Genomic DNA, 19,595 nt, shown 5'->3' with positions numbered 1-19,595 from the left:
ATCTAATGCCATGTGTGGTATTGCATCGTTCTGAATTCTACAGTAATGCTCTACAATGTAGAAAATAAGGACATAAACATATTAAATTCGTTCAGTTATACAGTTCGACTGGGTTATACATGTGGACTGAGCTAAACAGGTACGCTAGGCTTCACTGGTGAACTAAGCTTTAAATGTGAGCTAGGTCTTAGATGTGTTTTAGGATGATCTAATCTCTAAAGGTGGGCTAGGTTTTAGAGGTGTACTAGGCTGTCCAGGTGAGATGGGGTTATAGACTCTAAGTAGGCTGTAAATGTGAGGTAGGTTTATGCAGTTGTACTGTACTACACTTTAATAGTGATCTAGGTTATTCAGATACCAGGCTATACAGGTGTACTTGGCTTTCCAGCTAAATTAGGGTATATACTGTAGATGTACAAGGTGAGACACCTACAATACAGATGTGTGGTTCTGTAAATAACAATATAAATGTAAATAATAACAAGGGAATCTCAAAAATGCTATAACTTTAAATGCATGCAACTGTAAATGGATATAGAGGTGTGTTATACATCTATTTGTACTTGGCTGCACAGGTGAATTAGTTTATACGTACAGACTAGGCTATACTGGGGTACTAGGCTTTATAGGTGAGCTAGGTAACACATTGTGTTTTGTTATAAAAGGTATGTTAGTACAGTATGTACAGGCCTGCTGGTTCTTCCCTTAGAGCCATAAACAAATGTTGTTAGTGGTAGCTGCTGACTTACCTTTTATATCAGAGTTTAGCTAGGAAAAGGGAAAAGGTAATAAAAGTGTTAGGTCTTGGACTGACACACCAGCATTGTACACACAGATGGAGTGGGGACAGGTCATGTCTTTAAGATGCGTCATGCCTTTAAACATAATGCAATCTTATTATAGCACTGGTTCCCATCCGCAGTCATGGAGAACGTTTTGTCAGAATTTTTTTTCTGCTCTGATCTGATTTGTTAAATCACGTGTGTTAGAGCAAGGAACAATAGTAGGTAGGTAGGTAGGTAGGTAGGTAGGTAGGTAGGTAGATAGATAGATAGATAGATAGATAGATAGATAGATAGATAGATAGATAGATAGAACAGGAGGCTCTCTGGAAGGCTGGAAGGACTGAGGAACGTATGCTTTACCAACACACCATAGTCTTTTGTCCACAAACCTCCAACTTTGCATTGTCACTTGCATACCTCGATAGAAGACACTGTCATTGGTTGCTCCAGCTCTCTGTTTATTGGGGCGTCTCCCCGTCATCTTTTTATTCTGAACAGGTCATTTGCTTGTAATATGCTATAATACAGATGTGCTGCGTTATATCTTATACAGGGCTATTAGGTTGTACGGGTGTTATAGACGTGTTATTGTAGGTCATATACTATCTATACATGTGTGCTCTCTATTATAATATAATGCAGTAGTTTTCAGTAAGTACAGTCTAATGTTGTCGTAACCTTAATAAATATAATCTAAACACTGTATGTATTATAAACTGTGACTTCACACTGACAGAAAACTCTGCTGTAACTTTCAGTTCTCATTCCACATCAGACTGTATTACGTTATTTCATTATAAAATAAAAATTGATTACAATAATAATAAAAAACTCCTCTCCCTCTCCCCCCCCCCCCTCTCTAGCTAATGGAGTGCTGAATGGTCAGCCTGATACGGCACTCCAGAGGGCACAGCAGGAGGTGGTGAGTTTCAGTTTGTGTGTGTGTGTGTGTGTGTGTGTGTGTGTGTGTGTGTGTGTTTTGCTTATGCAATTAGAATTTCCTAACCGAGATGCCTGGATGCTCACACCTTTAGCTCACATATTAATCTACAACGACAAACAACTCTCGTTCTCTCTGCCTGTCCCCATCTAGGACATATTAAATCACTGTTTCGAGGAGATCGAGATGTTCATGGTGAAACTTCAGCAGGCAGCCGAAGCTCAGAACATCCTTGAACAGAGAAACAACAAGAAGAAAAAAATTAAAAAGAAGGAAGGTATAGAGATAGCAACAGATAGAGAAAGAGAAAGAATAGAGATTTATCTTAAATTACTGACTAATTAATCAGTTAATTAATTGTGTGTGTGTGTGTGTGTGTGTGTGTGTGTGTGTGTGTGTGTGTGTGTGTGCATGGGGTAGATGACCTGCTTAGTGCTAAAGCTAAAATTCCTCCTGAAGCTGAGTTCATCCAGATTTTCCAGAAATTCAAATACAGCTTCTGTCTTCTGGTAAGACACACACACACACACACACACACACACACACTGCTTACAGTAGTTGCTGCAACAGGTTGAGAAACTGATAAACATATTTTTTATTTCAGGCAAGGTTAAAGTCAGCCATTGCTAACCCGACATCAGAAGAACTCCTGCACCACATCTTCAGACCTCTGGACATGGTGAGAGAGAGACAGAGCGCGCGCGCGTGTGTGTGTGTATGTGTGTGTGTGAACACTGCATTATGTTCACTGATAAGATGTGAAGTATTCTGTGGGTGTGTGCGGCGGTCCAGTCCACCCGGATGTACACGTGCCTCGTTCCAATCCATTAACACTATTCTAACGCTGCCCCAAGTGCTTATTAATGAGGTGTTGCCTTGATAAGAGCCGCAAACAATAAGCAAGCCTCCTACTGCTCAGATTCTAGAGGGGTAAGTGAAAGCAATGGCACTTCCTGAATTTAGCAGAGCCTTAAAGTCTTTACACAACATGGCCACTATATGGTGCATCAACATACAATGCAAACTCATGAGGACAATCTGTTCCTGAAGCTTGAAGGGTGATGGGAATCATATGTCTATTCCGCAGGCTGTAGGGAGGGTAAGGGATGTAGTGATGTAGGGGCTTTATGGACTGTACTGTAGTAGGTATATGGGACATGGGGGTGTAGTGGCTGTAGAGTTATAGGCTATAAGGGCTGTAGTGGTTGTTAAACCTGTAGTCGGGGTGTAGTGGATGGAGGGGATATAAGGGCTGTACGGGCTGTAGTGCCTTTAGGGGATGCTTGGGGTGTAGTGGGTCTAGGGCTTTAAGGGCTGTATTCACTGTAGGGGTTTATGGACTGTAAGGAGATATAAGGAACTATAGGGACATTAGGGTATATAGTGGATATGGGGGTATTGGGTTTATAGGGGTGTATGGACTGTAGTTCACTGTAAAAAAAACTTTCGTAATTTTAACAGGTAAATACCATATAAATGCTACAGAATCAAGCCGTATTTTACAAAACTTGGGATAACCCTAGAATTTACAGTAAAAAATTGAATTTAACCGTTAAAAACATATGAACATATGGTTTATTGCAGTATAATTCATGATATACTGTATTTATAAAAAGGAAACTCTCAGAGAAGGTATTTATTACTAATATCATGAAGCTTCAGTTGATATTTTACTAAACATTTGTTAATAAAGTTTAAAAATATCTGCTTTGTAAAAAATAAACCGTAAATTTTACGGTAAAAAACTGGCAGCTGTGGTAAAAAATACGATAGCAACATTATTGGTTGTACGGGATTGCACTCATTATACTGTATATTTTACGGATTTTAATAGTTTTTTCTACAGTTTATAAATAAACCGGAAATTTTAGGGTAAAAACTGGCAGCTGTGGTTACCAGAAATGTACCAGACCTGCACGTGAGCACCCCTCCTTCCCTTTTCCCTTCCTCCCTCCTTTAACCCTCTCCTTCCCTGAGCAAAATCACCCCTTTAAAGACCTCGTCACATGTCCGTGTTTGTTGTTGACCCCCTACAGGAACATATTTAACACCCCGTGTGCACTTAAAGACCAGAATGCAGTTTTAACATGTGTGTGATAAAGTTGTAATAAAAGTCCTTCTATAAAATGATATGTTTGGACTGTCTGCCCAAAAAACGCTTACAAATGTCCACCCTGACACTTGTACATCTGACACTTGTACATCTGACACTTGTACATTTGATGTTGGGAATTTAAATATTGTTTTGCTGTCTTTATTAAAAAATAAAAGACATTTTTGTAGACAATTTGTATTCATCAGTCAGTATAAAAGTACTCTTAATAGTTTCTTAACAGTAAAATCCGAATGCTTAGCGATGTAACTTTTATCTCTTTTATCTCCCAGCTAGTGTGATACTGTACCATGATGCTTCCACAGAATTGCTGAATGAATTCACTGTGGGTAGTGGTAGCATGGTAGTGTAGCGGTTAGCACTGTCGCCTTCCACCACCAGGGTCCGGGTTCCATTCCCGTCTCTGTGTGCATGGAGCTTGCGCTGTATGTTCTCCAGGTAACTCCCCCCCACCCAACACCCCCCCCCCCCCCCCCCCCGGACGCAGGATACAGTTGTACAGACAGTGAGTTCTGAGCTGTAAAAAGGATGGAAATAAATATTAATTACAAATAATAATGCTTTTTTGCTGAAGGCCGTCTCCCTGAAAATCTTGTGTACTCACCATCTACTTTTCTCTGTTTCTGTGTGTTTAGATTGTTAGGACTACAGGAGGTCCTGCATTGGCAGCATCAGTGAGAAGTCCTGCAGTGACAGTGGGTGCAGTAACACTCCTTAAAGAGAATCTTTCACCAGAAGAACAGACATTCTGGAGCTCCCTGGGAAGCTACTGGACACAATCAGGGTACACACACACACACACACACACACAATACAGCCAAAGGTATGCGTACCGCAAACCATCATACCCATGTGTGTGTGTGTGTGTTGAATGTCTTATTTAGTGTTTCAAAGATTCGAGGAAGAAATGTATATTGGTGTGTATAGGCCTCTACATCCTTTTGGCTGTATCATGTGTCTTTACCCACATATTTACTAAATAAACATTGTGTGTGTGTGTGTGTGTGTGTGTATGTGTGTATGTGTGTGTGTGTGTTTCTCAGGTCAGAATTAGATGTTTCCGGATCTGCGTATACTCCCTTGTTTCTGAATGGGTGGAAACCAGCTGGGTCAGAGCTCGAGAGCTGGATCGATCCCATCCAAGCAGAACACAACAAAGATGAAAAGCAGAAAAAGCTAGCGGTAATCCTAACAATATAGTATCATAAGACTTTAAACCCTGTAGTGTGTACACACATTTAAAGGGGGTATCAACTGTAATGTCATGTTAATATAAATCTGTGACCTGCAGCTCCACTACTGTCAGAGCTGCTAATATCGAATATTAATCAACATTAAAATGTAAAATACTATCGCTTAGTTAGCAACACAGAGTCAACAACATGAAACATTCGATGGCTCCGTTTAGTTACTTCAGGTATTGATCTGATTTACATTCGCAAATGTCTGTCCTCTATAGACTGAGTATTTCACTTCATGTAATTTCCCAGTCACTTTACATGACTTTGTTTTTATTCTCAAGCCCTAAAGTGGTGAAGTTGTGCTGTACACACACCGTTTGTCCGCTAACTGGGAACAGCTAAATATTTGCTTACAGCGCTGATATGTGCTTCACTAAGGTCACACGTGTGCATGTGTGTGCATAACTTGTTCTTTCACTTGTCTACAGCTCCAGAGTTCTGTTCAGCCTTCTGTTCCTGAGATTCCTGACCAGAACACACACACTGAAGTGTGAGTATTATACTACATTATAAACACTACATCAGCTTCTCTCATCAACCTCAGTGGTTATAGACACACTAATGCGAGTCAGTGGTGACAGGAGTGAGGAAAACCGTTATGTGACAATAAGATGTAGAATTGCACAACAGGGTTTATAGGAGTTTTATGGGTAAAATAATTGAAGTTTAAGTGGTTTAAATGTAACAGTTGAAGAAGTTGCACATTGTGTGCTGGTTTTAAATAGGGACCCAGGCGAGATGAACTACATTACACATTGTGTTCAGTCATTACGCAACACTCAAGCAACATCTGTCACACAGAGAATGCAAATCAGACCCTACACTCTAACGTAGAAATACTGAGAGATTTACAAAGTTTAGTACATATAAAAAGAACTAATTTCATGTCAACACAAATATCACAAAAACATAACTAAAATAGAACAAGTTTTATTCGGATTGAAACCTTTGTGAGTGTAGCTCCGTTAACTTTTAGTGCTTACCTTTGCCTAGTAAAATCTGAGGCTAATTATCACCTTGCAGATACACACTGTCTTTCGGGATATGCAAATCTGCCAGCATTACCATGTACAAATGGCCCACAACTAAATGCGGAGAATAAATTAGGACTTTGCATTTAGTAACATTTCATGCATAAAAATAAATTTAACCTTTGTTACATTCACCTTTCCTGAAATTTACTAAATCTTGATACCAGAATGACTTTAAAGAAAAGAAAAAAAAGACCTGTTCAAATAGTGCCAATGAACGCCTGTTAGTCTACACAGGACTAGAACGTCGTCTCAAAATACTTTACTATTACACAAATAAAAAATACAACTAAAAACAACCAACAGACCCAAATCTTTACTTCTAATGGCAGTTGATTCTTTTGATCTCTGTGGTTCAGATAATTCAGATACTAAAGCTGGACAGCCCAGTTCACTGTCACTCAGGACTTGCCTCAATGACAGCGTACATGCCGTCTTCGCTTTTATCTGACAACTTTTTTAACCCACGTTTACCTTTAATTTCACACGCACTTGATCTTCCCCAAGCCAGGCCTTTAATCCCCTCTGATAATGATCAGTCAAATAAGACTTGAGCCAGTAGAGGGACGTTCCTCTAATTTCCTTCAACACAACTGGACATAAATACTAAATTATAAGTTAACACTGTTGATGGTGGCTAGGAAAAACACCTTGAGGTTACATAGAGTAAAAAAGCCTTAAGAGGAAACAGCCTCATATGAGGATACAGTTAGAGTAATTATACATTATTTTTTAAATGTAACTTAACACTAAAAAAATAAAGGAGTGCAACTGGTTCTATAGGAACTTAAATCATTTCTGAATTCTTTACAACTTGTGTACTCTTACAAACTAAAGATAATAATTGTTTCGTGATTGAGCCCAGAAAGAAAAAGTAATTCAGGCTAGGACTTGCTAGGTTTGTGATGCATAGAATACATTTGTACATAACTTTATTGACTTTTCTAACATAAAATTGCATTCAGAAAGACTGACTTAGTATAATGTGGCATACAGATTTATTATGATTATAATTTATTATATACTAATTTATTTCACGTTTCTGTACATTCAGTGCATGAAACTTATGAACTTTGTGACAATGAAAAGTGTTAAAAGCATTCTATAAATAAAATCTAATTGAATTAAATTGAACTAGTCTTAAGCGTGTAGCCCTATAGCTTTCAGTGTGATTCTGTAGTCATGGGTGTAGATCTACTGTCCTGAGTGGAACGCTGTAGTCCCCAGTATGATTCTGTAGACATGGGTGTAGCTTTACAGGCCTGAGAGTGGCGCTGTAGTTCTTAGTGTGGTTTTGTAGTCATGGGTGTAAACAGTGGCAGTCCAGTCAGTGCGCAAATATATAAAAAATTATGACGGAAACTATAATATTGCATCTTTTTTCTACGCAGATGGATGAGTGCGTTGATTGCACGGGCACCGCTGACAAAGAGCGTGTGTTTGTGTGCACGCCAATGTATCGCCATGTCTCCCTATTAATTATTGATCTATACCATACAGATGGTACTCAAGCGTTATTCTGGTTTTACCGCAACGCCTCACGGTGGCAGCATTTGCGTTTGTGCGTTTGCTGGCTTTTACCACTGAGTGGCGCTATATAACTATAACTGACGCCTTAAGCATCAGTTCATTCACGTAGTAGCGGATGAAATCAAGTAAAAAACTGTAGTTAAACAAATTCATAATCACAGTACTAAAATTACAGTACAAATGTAGAATTCAAATTAAATTAAATCTTATTAGGATCGAATTTAAGCAAAGTAAACATTAACACAGTGAGCCTTTAGATTTTATCATGTGTAATTAGAAAATCTACGCATGTAGGTTTTTTTGTCATCTTATATTTTGTGTTCTTTAAATTTGTAGTAGATTTATTAACTGAAATAAACGAAACTAAATTACCATAAAAATTCTAACATTGTCAGGCCGTGCTACTGTGTCAGCAGATGTCGATGTGTTTTTGTGTTATTATAAGATTAAAATGCAGTAGGCTGTTATGATCATCATAATGTTCTTTAATAAATAATAAAAACATTTTAACATATTACATTTTCACATCCCAGCACCCCCGTTGCGCTGTATCACCACCGGCAAAAACCTTATAAAATACAAGTGAAACATTAAACGAATTTATCATCACAGTACTAAAATTACGGTACAAATTTAGAACTTAAATATAGGGGTTTCTTAGTTCCATCGAATTTAAGCAAAGTAAATGTTAACACAGTGAGCCTTTATATTTTATCATGTGTAACACTCGCGTAGCCAGAAAACTCTGGGTGTGTGTATCAGAAAACGTGGGTGAGTCACAGGTGTTGTCAGATTAATGGGCAAAAACTATATAATAAACCTATATAAGCTACATAGCCTTTATAAGACTTTACTTTTATTTAAGTGCACGCACAATGACGAGAAAACGGATACAGCGCTATTCTGTATCGGTTTCGGTGAACTTGAGAGCGTCAGAAAATAAACCGAAACTCCACATCAATGAATTAATAAAATGGCCAATCAGTTTCCTTGCTGTTTTCCCCGAGAGAAAGAAATTAAACTAATTGATGATTAAACACTGCATTTTTAAAAAGTGAAAGCGTGCGCAATGTGAGCAGCTTTAATTATTAATAATTAAATAATTATGTTATGCTCGGACCACTGAGCTTCCGATTCCAACATTGACATTTTTACCGTTAAAAATAAAAAATGTTTTTACAAGCACTTGAGCTGTTGTTTGTGCTGTTTTCTTTAATAATAACAATAGATAGATAGAAACAGAGAGTCTGTCCAAACAAAATTAATTGCAGCCTTTTGCAAAATGTCCCTTTGCGCCACCTGGCGGTCATTTCACAAATGACATTGAATTGCGACTGATTTATTTTGGCTGTTGTTGTTTGGCTGCGACAGAGTGCGTGGCAGTCATAGACATTCCGTGTGAGTAACCACTGTATGTGTTCTGAAACATGTTCCTTTTTACTTTTAATTTAGAGAGGGCAGTATATTGATCCTTTCTCGATACAGTGAATTTTGAGCAATTAATTGATCATTTCTAGTAGGTCAGTGATGATGACTAACACCTCTCCCCTTCTCTACCTGAGCCGAGTGAAAAGGATGAAAAAACCTGTGCAGTTTCACTCTGGTAGATCAGGGGAGAGGTGTTGGTTATCATCATCAGGCACTGGTTCATCATCACTGACCTGCTGCACTTACAGCTCACACTGACGAGCGGTGTGTGTATCTTATACACTGACGAGCGGTGTGTGTATCTCATACACTGACGAGCGGTGTGTGTATCTCATACGCTGACGAGCGGTGTGTGTATCTCATACGCTGACGAGCGGTGTGTGTATCTCATACGCTGACGAGCGGTGTGTGTATCTCATACGCTGACGAGCGGTGTGTGTATCTCATACGCTGACGAGCGGTGTGTGTATCTCATACGCTGACGAGCGGTGTGTGTATCTCATACGCTGACGAGCGGTGTGTGTATCTCATACGCTGACGAGCGGTGTGTGTATCTCATACGCTGACGAGCGGTGTGTGTATCTCATACGCTGACGAGCGGTGTGTGTATCTCATACGCTGACGAGCGGTGTGTGTATCTCATACGCTGACGAGCGGTGTGTGTATCTCATACGCTGACGAGCGGTGTGTGTATCTCATACGCTGACGAGCGGTGTGTGTATCTCATACGCTGACGAGCGGTGTGTGTATCTCATACGCTGACGAGCGGTGTGTGTATCTCATACGCTGACGAGCGGTGTGTGTATCTCATACGCTGACGAGCGGTGTGTGTATCTCATACGCTGACGAGCGGTGTGTGTATCTCATACGCTGACGAGCGGTGTGTGTATCTCATACGCTGACGAGCGGTGTGTGTATCTCATACGCTGACGAGCGGTGTGTGTATCTCATACGCTGACGAGCGGTGTGTGTATCTCATACGCTGACGAGCGGTGTGTGTATCTCATACGCTGACGAGCGGTGTGTGTATCTCATACGCTGACGAGCGGTGTGTGTATCTCATACGCTGACGAGCGGTGTGTGTATCTCATACGCTGACGAGCGGTGTGTGTATCTCATACGCTGACGAGCGGTGTGTGTATCTCATACGCTGACGAGCGGTGTGTGTATCTCATACGCTGACGAGCGGTGTGTGTATCTCATACGCTGACGAGCGGTGTGTGTATCTCATACGCTGACGAGCGGTGTGTGTATCTCATACGCTGACGAGCGGTGTGTGTATCTCATACGCTGACGAGCGGTGTGTGTATCTCATACGCTGACGAGCGGTGTGTGTATCTCATACGCTGACGAGCGGTGTGTGTATCTCATACGCTGACGAGCGGTGTGTGTATCTCATACGCTGACGAGCGGTGTGTGTATCTCATACGCTGACGAGCGGTGTGTGTATCTCATACGCTGACGAGCGGTGTGTGTATCTCATACGCTGACGAGCGGTGTGTGTATCTCATACGCTGACGAGCGGTGTGTGTATCTCATACGCTGACGAGCGGTGTGTGTATCTCATACGCTGACGAGCGGTGTGTGTATCTCATACGCTGACGAGCGGTGTGTGTATCTCATACGCTGACGAGCGGTGTGTGTATCTCATACGCTGACGAGCGGTGTGTGTATCTCATACGCTGACGAGCGGTGTGTGTATCTCATACGCTGACGAGCGGTGTGTGGATCTCATACGCTGACGAGCGGTGTGTGTATCTCATACGCTGACGAGCGGTGTGTGGATCTCATACGCTGACGAGCGGTGTGTGGATCTCATACGCTGACGAGCGGTGTGTGTATCTCATACGCTGACGAGCGGTGTGTGGATCTCATACGCTGACGAGCGGTGTGTGGATCTCATACGCTGACGAGCGGTGTGTGGATCTCATACGCTGACGAGCGGTGTGTGGATCTCATACGCTGACGAGCGGTGTGTGGATCTCATACGCTGACGAGCGGTGTGTGGATCTCATACGCTGACGAGCGGTGTGTGTATCTCATACGCTGACGAGCGGTGTGTGGATCTCATACGCTGACGAGCGGTGTGTGGATCTCATACGCTGACGAGCGGTGTGTGGATCTCATACGCTGACGAGCGGTGTGTGGATCTCATACGCTGACGAGCGGTGTGTGGATCTCATACGCTGACGAGCGGTGTGTGGATCTCATACGCTGACGAGCGGTGTGTGGATCTCATACGCTGACGAGCGGTGTGTGGATCTCATACGCTGACGAGCGGTGTGTGGATCTCATACGCTGACGAGCGGTGTGTGGATCTCATACGCTGACGAGCGGTGTGTGGATCTCATACGCTGACGAGCGGTGTGTGGATCTCATACGCTGACGAGCGGTGTGTGGATCTCATACGCTGACGAGCGGTGTGTGGATCTCATACGCTGACGAGCGGTGTGTGGATCTCATACGCTGACGAGCGGTGTGTGGATCTCATACGCTGACGAGCGGTGTGTGGATCTCATACGCTGACGAGCGGTGTGTGGATCTCATACGCTGACGAGCGGTGTGTGGATCTCATACGCTGACGAGCGGTGTGTGTATCTCATACGCTGACGAGCGGTGTGTGTATCTCATACGCTGACGAGCGGTGTGTGTATCTCATACGCTGACGAGCGGTGTGTGTATCTCATACGCTGACGAGCGGTGTGTGTATCTCATACGCTGACGAGCGGTGTGTGTATCTCATACGCTGACGAGCGGTGTGTGTATCTCATACGCTGACGAGCGGTGTGTGTATCTCATACGCTGACGAGCGGTGTGTGTATCTCATACGCTGACGAGCGGTGTGTGTATCTCATACGCTGACGAGCGGTGTGTGTATCTCATACGCTGACGAGCGGTGTGTGTATCTCATACGCTGACGAGCGGTGTGTGTATCTCATACGCTGACGAGCGGTGTGTGTATCTCATACGCTGACGAGCGGTGTGTGTATCTTATACGCTGATGAGCGGTGTGTGTATCTCATACACTGATGAGTGGTGTGTATCTCATACACTGATGAGTGGTGTGTGTATCTCATACACTGATGAGTGGTGTGTATCTTATACACTGATGAGTGGTGTGTGTATCTCATACACTGATGAGTGGTGTGTATCTTATACACTGATGAGTGGTGTGTGTATCTTATACACTGACGAGTGGTGTGTATCTTATACACTGATGAGTGGTGTGTATCTTATACACTGATGAGTGGTGTGTGTATCTTATACACTGACGAGTGGTGTGTATCTTATACACTGACGAGTGGTGTGTGTATCTCATAGACTGATGAGTGGTGTGTATCTTATACACTGATGAGTGGTGTGTATCTTATACACTGACGAGTGGTGTGTGTATCTTATACACTGATGAGTGGTGTGTGTATCTTATACACTGATGAGTGGTGTGTATCTTATACACTGACGAGTGGTGTGTGTATCTTATACACTGATGAGCGGTGTGTGTATCTTATACACTGATGAGTGGTGTGTATCTTATACACTGATGAGTGGTGTGTATCTTATACACTGATGAGTGGTGTGTGTATCTTATACACTGATGAGTGGTGTATCTCACACTGCATCAAAATGATACCCCTAACAAGCTAAAATATTGTCTTTATAGTTTTATATGTTGATAATATGACCCAATAATATGTTCAGGAAGGAAGGACAGGAAGTCCAGGGACACTTTTTGGTCCCAGTCCGCCTCTGGGTGTAGATCTACAGTCCTGTATGTGATGCTGTCGTTCTCAGTGTGGTTCCTTATTGTGACTGTGTGCTCCTATAACTCTGTGCATCTCTGTAGTGTTTAGTTTGCTTCTGCAGAACATCACTTCAGTGCCCGTGGTGGTCCTGTATTAAAGTTGTGTGATGTTTCTTTTTGTGTCCCCACAGTGACGGTGCGCCGCTAAAGGAGAGGCTTTACCGCTGCAGCTATGACTTTGTGGCTCGAAACAGCAGTGAGCTCTCAGTCCTACAGGGAGAGACACTGGAGGTGTGTCACACACAATAATAATAATAATAACAATAAGAAGAAGAATATCACACTTTTACTGTTGGCACATCTTAGCATTAAACAAAACATTCACCGGAAGTAGATGTAACCATCAATCAATAAACTGTTATGTACTCATACAGTATCTGTCTAGCCATGACAGTGAATATTAGTATTTTATTAGCGTCTGACTACTTATCCACCTGTGCATCTGTCCACATGTCTGGACATCAACTGACCTGTCTGCCAGTCTACTGTACCTGTTTGTCTAGCCGCCTGTCTGTTTTTCAATTTACCTGTCTGTCCATCTGTCTGTCTGACCAATCACGAGTCTCTGATTGTAACTAATTATTCATTTCTTTCCCCCTCTCTCTCTCTCTCTCTCTCTCAGGTGATTGAATCTTCTAAACGATGGTGGAAGTGTCGCAACAGGTTTAATGAAGTTGGTTTTGTCCCCTTCAACATTCTGGAGCCTATTTCTCACATTGAGAGTCCTGGCCCCAACAACCCCCCCAAGGTACACACACACACACACACACACACACACACACACACACACACACACACACACACACACACACACACAAACAAAGAAAACTAAAAACTGACCACTGTGAGAAGTCTTATTAATAATCAAGACATTAGACTTGTGCATGTCACCTCACTGTACATAATATTTCCACGGATTTGTTTTTATTATTATACATTTTATTTCTATTTTTCTTTTACAAACTGGACTTTTATTTCTTGTGAATCTACACAAAATACCACTTGCAGAATCACAGGGTGATCAAATATTTATTGACTTCACTGTAAATACACCAGTTTCATTAAGACAACCATGAACCACAAATAGGTGAAAAAATATATACATTACAAAATAACCATTAAATTAGCATGTCCTCTCTCTCTCTCTCTCTCTCTCTCTCTCTCTCTCTCACTTGTCTATCTCACAGGCTCCAGCACCTCCATCAATGCAGAAGACAAGCACTCTGCCTCTGCCCAGTTCCCTTGGCCGGACCTCTGACCTTAACACCTCACGTCCTCGCAGCATCGCCCTGCCACCCCAACACCTGTCTGAGGACACAGAAAAAGGCACACACACATTACACCTTAACACACACACACACACACACACACACACTGTACTGTAAGGTACCTGTGACAAAAAGTAGTGTCTTATCTACTGATCATCTCCATGTGTGGCTTTCAGTGATGCAGGTTAACGATGAGCTCCTGCAGAGACTGACCAGTGGGAAAGCAGCTTTGTCTCGTCCTTTGCTTATCCCTCGCTCTGCAGATACATCACTTCCTTTGGACTTTTACTCGCCTCCTGCTGAGGTTGAGGCCTGGCTACGTGGGAAAGGCTTCTGTGAATCGTGAGTTTAATAAAAGACACAACACACACACACACACACACACACACACTTTGCATTACCAAAACTCAATAATCACCCTGAAAATTTAGCAAAAGTAATTTAAGAGTAGTTATTAAGTCAGGAATAAATGACATTCTTTTACATGTAGAGCCCGGCTGTTTTTATGTGCCGATGCTCTTATTAAAGATGCTGTTAACCATCAGTTGCTTCTGTGCCTGTCTGTGAGAACTTCTGCTCTAACATTTCTTTATAATCTAAATTATAAAGTATGTAAGTAATGTAAATAGCATTGTTACAAGGTAAAAATTGCACCTGCATACCAGGAAATGTGTTTTATTTAGGTTTATTGATTTATCTTACTGAAGTTCCCTTTGTTATGAGATTGTTCACTGACAGAGACTTGGGTCCAAAATTGTTTGTGGGATTTCAAAAGCTATTTATCGAATGCTTTCTAAAGCCATCTTTGTGGATTTCCTGGATAAACTCAGCACTCACATGCATCTATAAGCAGACCACACAGGGTCATCCTCAGTAGCAGTAAGTGTCTGCATGTGATAAGAACTCCAACCAGAAATAGGAATTAGGCAGGTCTGTATGGCAGAAGGGGTCAGGGCTACTGGTAATTCAGGAATGCAATGGGTAGCTTGACGGAGAAAGAGAGAGAGAGAGAGAGAGAGAGAGAGAGAGAGAGAGAGAGAGAGAGAGAGCATTTAGGTTTATTTAGTGGAGAGTGCAATCAGGGACTCCAGCAGGACTAACTACAACAACATACTGTAACTAAAACGGCGAGCCACAAGGAAACACAGACATAAGGGGGAACTGGGAAGTAAAGCAACCAGTCACTCCACCCTCAAAAAACGAGTGATCAATGAAAGTGTAGAATACAGCATCCAAATACATTTACAGTTATGGCATTTAGTAGATCTTATCCACGGCGAATTACATTTATTTATTTTTTTTCATTATACATCTGAACAGTTAAGGGTTATGGGCCTTTCTCAAGGGCCAAACTGTGGCAACTTGGTGATTGTGGGGTTTAAACTGTAAAACTTTCCAAACAGACAATGACTTAACCACTCAGCTACCCCTGCCTACATCTATGAGTCCTATAAATCTGCACTCTTACTTAAGACAAATCTATTTAAAAAAAGTCTTGGCTAAATAATTAGGTTTTCAGCCTAAACTTAAACACTTACACATTCAAAAACATCAATTGGAAGGCTAATCCATAACTTTGGGTCTTTGTAAGAAAAAGCACTACCCCTTCTATAGTTTTCATAATACGGGGTACCGACAAGTATTCTGCATCCTTTGATTTAAGTGGGAGTGGGGTTCTGCATTCTGCTGCATTCTGAACTGAAGCTTGTTTATGCACCTAGGTGAATAACCAGACAGTAAGCCGTTACAGTAGTCTAACCTAGAGGTGATAAAAGCATGAACTAATTTTTTCTTTTTCGGAGATGAAATAATGCTAACCTGGTAATATTATCTACATGTGCTTCAAATGAAGGTTTGAAATCTATAATTACATGAAGGTTTTTTAATGTTCTACTTGATGGAGCCATCCAAAGTTAGGGTGTGATTAAAAAGCTTGCTTCTAGCTGCACGTAGTCCCATGACCAGAACTTCTGTTTTGTCAGGTTTAAGCAGAAGAAAGTTAATTAAAATTCAGTCTCTTATGTTCTGCACACAATATTATTAAGCTGTTTTTTTCTCTTTTGGTTTTGCTGAGACATATAACTGTGTGTCGTCAGCAAAACAGTGAAATCTAATACCATGCTTACGGATTATGTTGCCCAGAGGAAGCATGCTCAGAGAATAAAAGAGTGAGCCTAAAACTGATCCTTTGGAACACCAAACTTTGCTTGAGAACATGCAGAATAGTAACTATTTAAATATACAAACTGATAACGATCAGTCAAACAGGATCTGAGCCAGGAGAGGGCTGTACCCTTAATTCCTACTACATTTTCTAATCTGTGAAGAAGAATAGCGTGATCAACGGTGTCAAAAGCTGCACTGAGGTCGAGTAATACAAGCATAGTTACACAACCCTGATCAGAGGCCAATAGGAGGTCTATTATTACTTTAACAAGTGCTGTCTCTGTGCTGTGCTGAGGATTAAATCCTGACTGATGCAGTTCATGTATGTTATTTCTATGTAAATATGAACATAGCTTCTGTGCTACTTCTCCAGAGTCTTAAAGCTAAAGGGAAGGTTTGATATTGGCCTGTAGTTGGACAGCTGGTAGGGGTCAAGATTAGATTTCTTAATTAGCTGCGTAAGGTATTAATTATTTTAACAGGGGTTCAATTCACAGGTTAATGATTTTGCAGAAGAGATGTGAAATTCTCTTCATTCTCTTCAAGAGGAGTAAAGTAGGTTCTGATTTGATGTGGTTAGTTTATTATCTGTATCAATTAAATTGTCTGGTTTTAAAGCCTGAAATGCCTAATATTTTGATATTGAAGAAGTTCATAAAGTCCTGCATGTTATAGAAGTGGAGATTTCTTTAGTGGTCTTATTCCTGGTTAGTTTTGCTACATATTAAATAAAAATCTCTGATAATTTTTGTTAGTTTCTATAAGAGTGGAGAGATATGTTGTTCTAGCGGCACTAAAAGCTTTTTCATAGTTTAGGATTCTCTCCTTCCATGCTATTTAAAATACTAACAATTTAGTTTAATGCCATTCACGTTCTAATTCTTGAGCGTTATGTTTTAAAGTGATGTGTGGTCATTATACTTATCTGTAATATATATTTTTTTTAACTGGAGCTAAATTATCTAGGGTATAATGAAATGTTGACCCTCAGTTGCCTGATCGCGTTCTGTGAAAATTACTGCTAAAGCTCTAGGTGGTAGTTGATGTGAATGCACATTTAATGTATAGAATGTACGTTTCATGTGTTTAATGAAGTTCGGTAGATTATTGGAGGTTTAGGAAACCTGCACTTCTGCTGGGTAACCTTGGATCCTGCCATTCATGAGGATGTTCCTCTGACACGTACCACCTACCTAAACACTCTTACAGACCATGTTACACCCCTTCATGAAGATCTTGTTCATTTATGGCAATGTCCTCTTTCACCAGGATAATGCGTCCTGACACAATGCACACACTGTTCAGGAACGGTTTGAGGGACATGGCAAAGAGTTCGAGGGGTTGACTCCACCTCTATATTATCCAGATCTGATCGAGCGTCTGTGGGATGTGGGAGAAACATGGTGGCCCTAATCACAAAATTAAAAGATCTGCCGCTAACATATCTCCCGCTCTTTCTAAAAATGTTAACATTTTAAACAGAAAAAGACAAAATTTACAGAATACTGTTTAACATGTATGTCTCAATGTTAAATTACCATGTTAACTGAAATTGACAGCGCTATGAGCATTCCGCAGAGAAAGAGCTATCATGCAAGTGTAAAAGACACAAAATTAGTTTTAAATTGAAATTTAATAAAGTTAAAGTGCAAACAGAGGACATTGTTCATGCTTTAGTATATAATTCACATTATTAGTAGAGCACTATATGTGGGCGAGTGTCTCAGACTCTAAAAATGGATTTATACCTGGCACAAAATATCCATAATAGAGATAGCCACATTGAGACATTTGCTGCAGACTGTGTATTGGCTTCTTCTAGTAGTTTTTGTAAATCATTTCCATTTTGTATGAAATGTTTTAGAATTAATAATGATGTTTGTATGTGTGTGTCTAGGACTGTACAGTGTCTTCGTGTATTAACAGGAGCTCAGCTCTTTTCTCTGAATAAGGAGGAACTTCGTGCAGTCATTCCAGAAGAAGGAGCGAGAGTGTACAGCCAAGTTGCTGTACAGAAAGCACTGCTGGAGGTATATACACACACACACACACACACACACACACAAACCTACTAATTATATGTATAAATAATGAGTGTTAATCTCATCTCAGGATGGCAAAAAGGCAACAGAGCTGGAGACAGTGATGGAGAAACAGAAGATGAAAGTGGATTTTACAGCGGAAAGTGGAACACTTTAAAGTACACATCATGCCAAAATCTACCCTCTATACCCCACGCTGCAATTAAACACACAGATGTAATGTATATAATAAACGGTGGTGTAAATGGTATGGTTTAAAAAAAAAAAAGATATGAAATTACTTTCACACACATATACACATGCACACATGCACATATGGCCACACCCCCTGTCTAAATAACTCATTATAGAGTGCTCGTCACACACCTCCACTAATCAAGTCCATTTTAAGGTAAAAATAACTTGTGTTTAAATGTTCAACTATAACTGTACAATAAATAAATTCTAATAACGTGCTTGGAGTTCTGTCACTTTAAATAAATGTCTTTACTGGTTACTTCATGAGTGCAGTTGGGACTCAACTCCCTACCCATGGCTCTTTATTAGCATAAAGGGTTATAGTTTTTGGAATCAGGTTTTTGGGAGCCACAGTTCTTTTAACAGTTTCCAGATCCCAGATTTCCTTAAAATATTAAGGTCTTAAGGAACTTAATGAAGCATGATGTTTTTTTTTTTTCCCTTCCTGACTTCCATATATTTTTTTAAAAAACACATTAATGCAAAGAACGGCTAAAAATACTTAAATGGTGTTTAAAAGCTAGGTGCTCTGACAAACAGAGCCATCTACATTAAGTGTTTAGGTCTTTTTTATACTTCATCTTACTTATTACATAGGGTAGATGGAGGGAAGGGTTAGTAGGTTGGATCCCCGAAATGTGAAATAAAATAAATCTAAATATTGTTTTAAAGGTAATATATATTTGTTGTTAAATGCATATGGTAGACCACTTTGTGCAGCAGGTAATGCGGCACGCTCTACTGGCTACCAACGTAAGTATATTTTACACCTGTGGGAAAAGCTGCAATGTGCAAATTATTTGAACTTTCTGCTTTAGAATTGGAAAAATAAAGAACCCAAGGAAGTTTCTATTTTAATCAACCAGGGGCCTGATGTATAAACGTTGCGTACGCCCAAAATGGGCATAGAAATATGCGTACGCATTTTTCCACGCACATATCGGGATTTATAAAGAATAAACTTGGCGTAAATAAGTGCGCACCGTAAGGATGCTCTTGACCGTGCGTACGC

General features: G+C 40.8%; 1 protein-coding gene across 2 annotated transcripts in view; it reads left to right on the top strand.

Annotated features, from left to right (window-relative positions):
- Positions 1–18,738, top strand: part of eps8l1b (eps8 like 1b) — a 20,097-nt gene extending 1,359 nt beyond the window's left edge. The window contains exons 2-14 of one of the 2 annotated variants that reach the window (XM_053494709.1): positions 1,649–1,707; positions 1,879–2,002; positions 2,146–2,234; positions 2,330–2,404; positions 4,474–4,622; positions 4,882–5,020; positions 5,508–5,569; positions 13,002–13,101; positions 13,493–13,618; positions 14,058–14,196; positions 14,315–14,480; positions 18,202–18,334; positions 18,417–18,738. In XM_053494709.1, coding sequence (XP_053350684.1) covers positions 1,649–1,707; positions 1,879–2,002; positions 2,146–2,234; positions 2,330–2,404; positions 4,474–4,622; positions 4,882–5,020; positions 5,508–5,569; positions 13,002–13,101; positions 13,493–13,618; positions 14,058–14,196; positions 14,315–14,480; positions 18,202–18,334; positions 18,417–18,503 — 1,448 coding nt within the window. In that variant the 3' untranslated portion in view covers positions 18,504–18,738. The remainder of the gene's footprint in view (positions 1–1,648; positions 1,708–1,878; positions 2,003–2,145; positions 2,235–2,329; positions 2,405–4,473; positions 4,623–4,881; positions 5,021–5,507; positions 5,570–13,001; positions 13,102–13,492; positions 13,619–14,057; positions 14,197–14,314; positions 14,481–18,201; positions 18,335–18,416) is intronic. The other variant, XM_053494710.1, reaches the window with a different exon arrangement.
- The last annotated feature ends 857 nt before the right edge of the window (positions 18,739–19,595 follow it).

Source organism: Clarias gariepinus, chromosome 4 (genome assembly GCF_024256425.1).
Source record: "Clarias gariepinus isolate MV-2021 ecotype Netherlands chromosome 4, CGAR_prim_01v2, whole genome shotgun sequence".
Classification (NCBI taxonomy): Eukaryota; Metazoa; Chordata; class Actinopteri; order Siluriformes; family Clariidae; genus Clarias; species Clarias gariepinus.
This window is presented reverse-complemented; position numbering and strand designations above follow the sequence as displayed.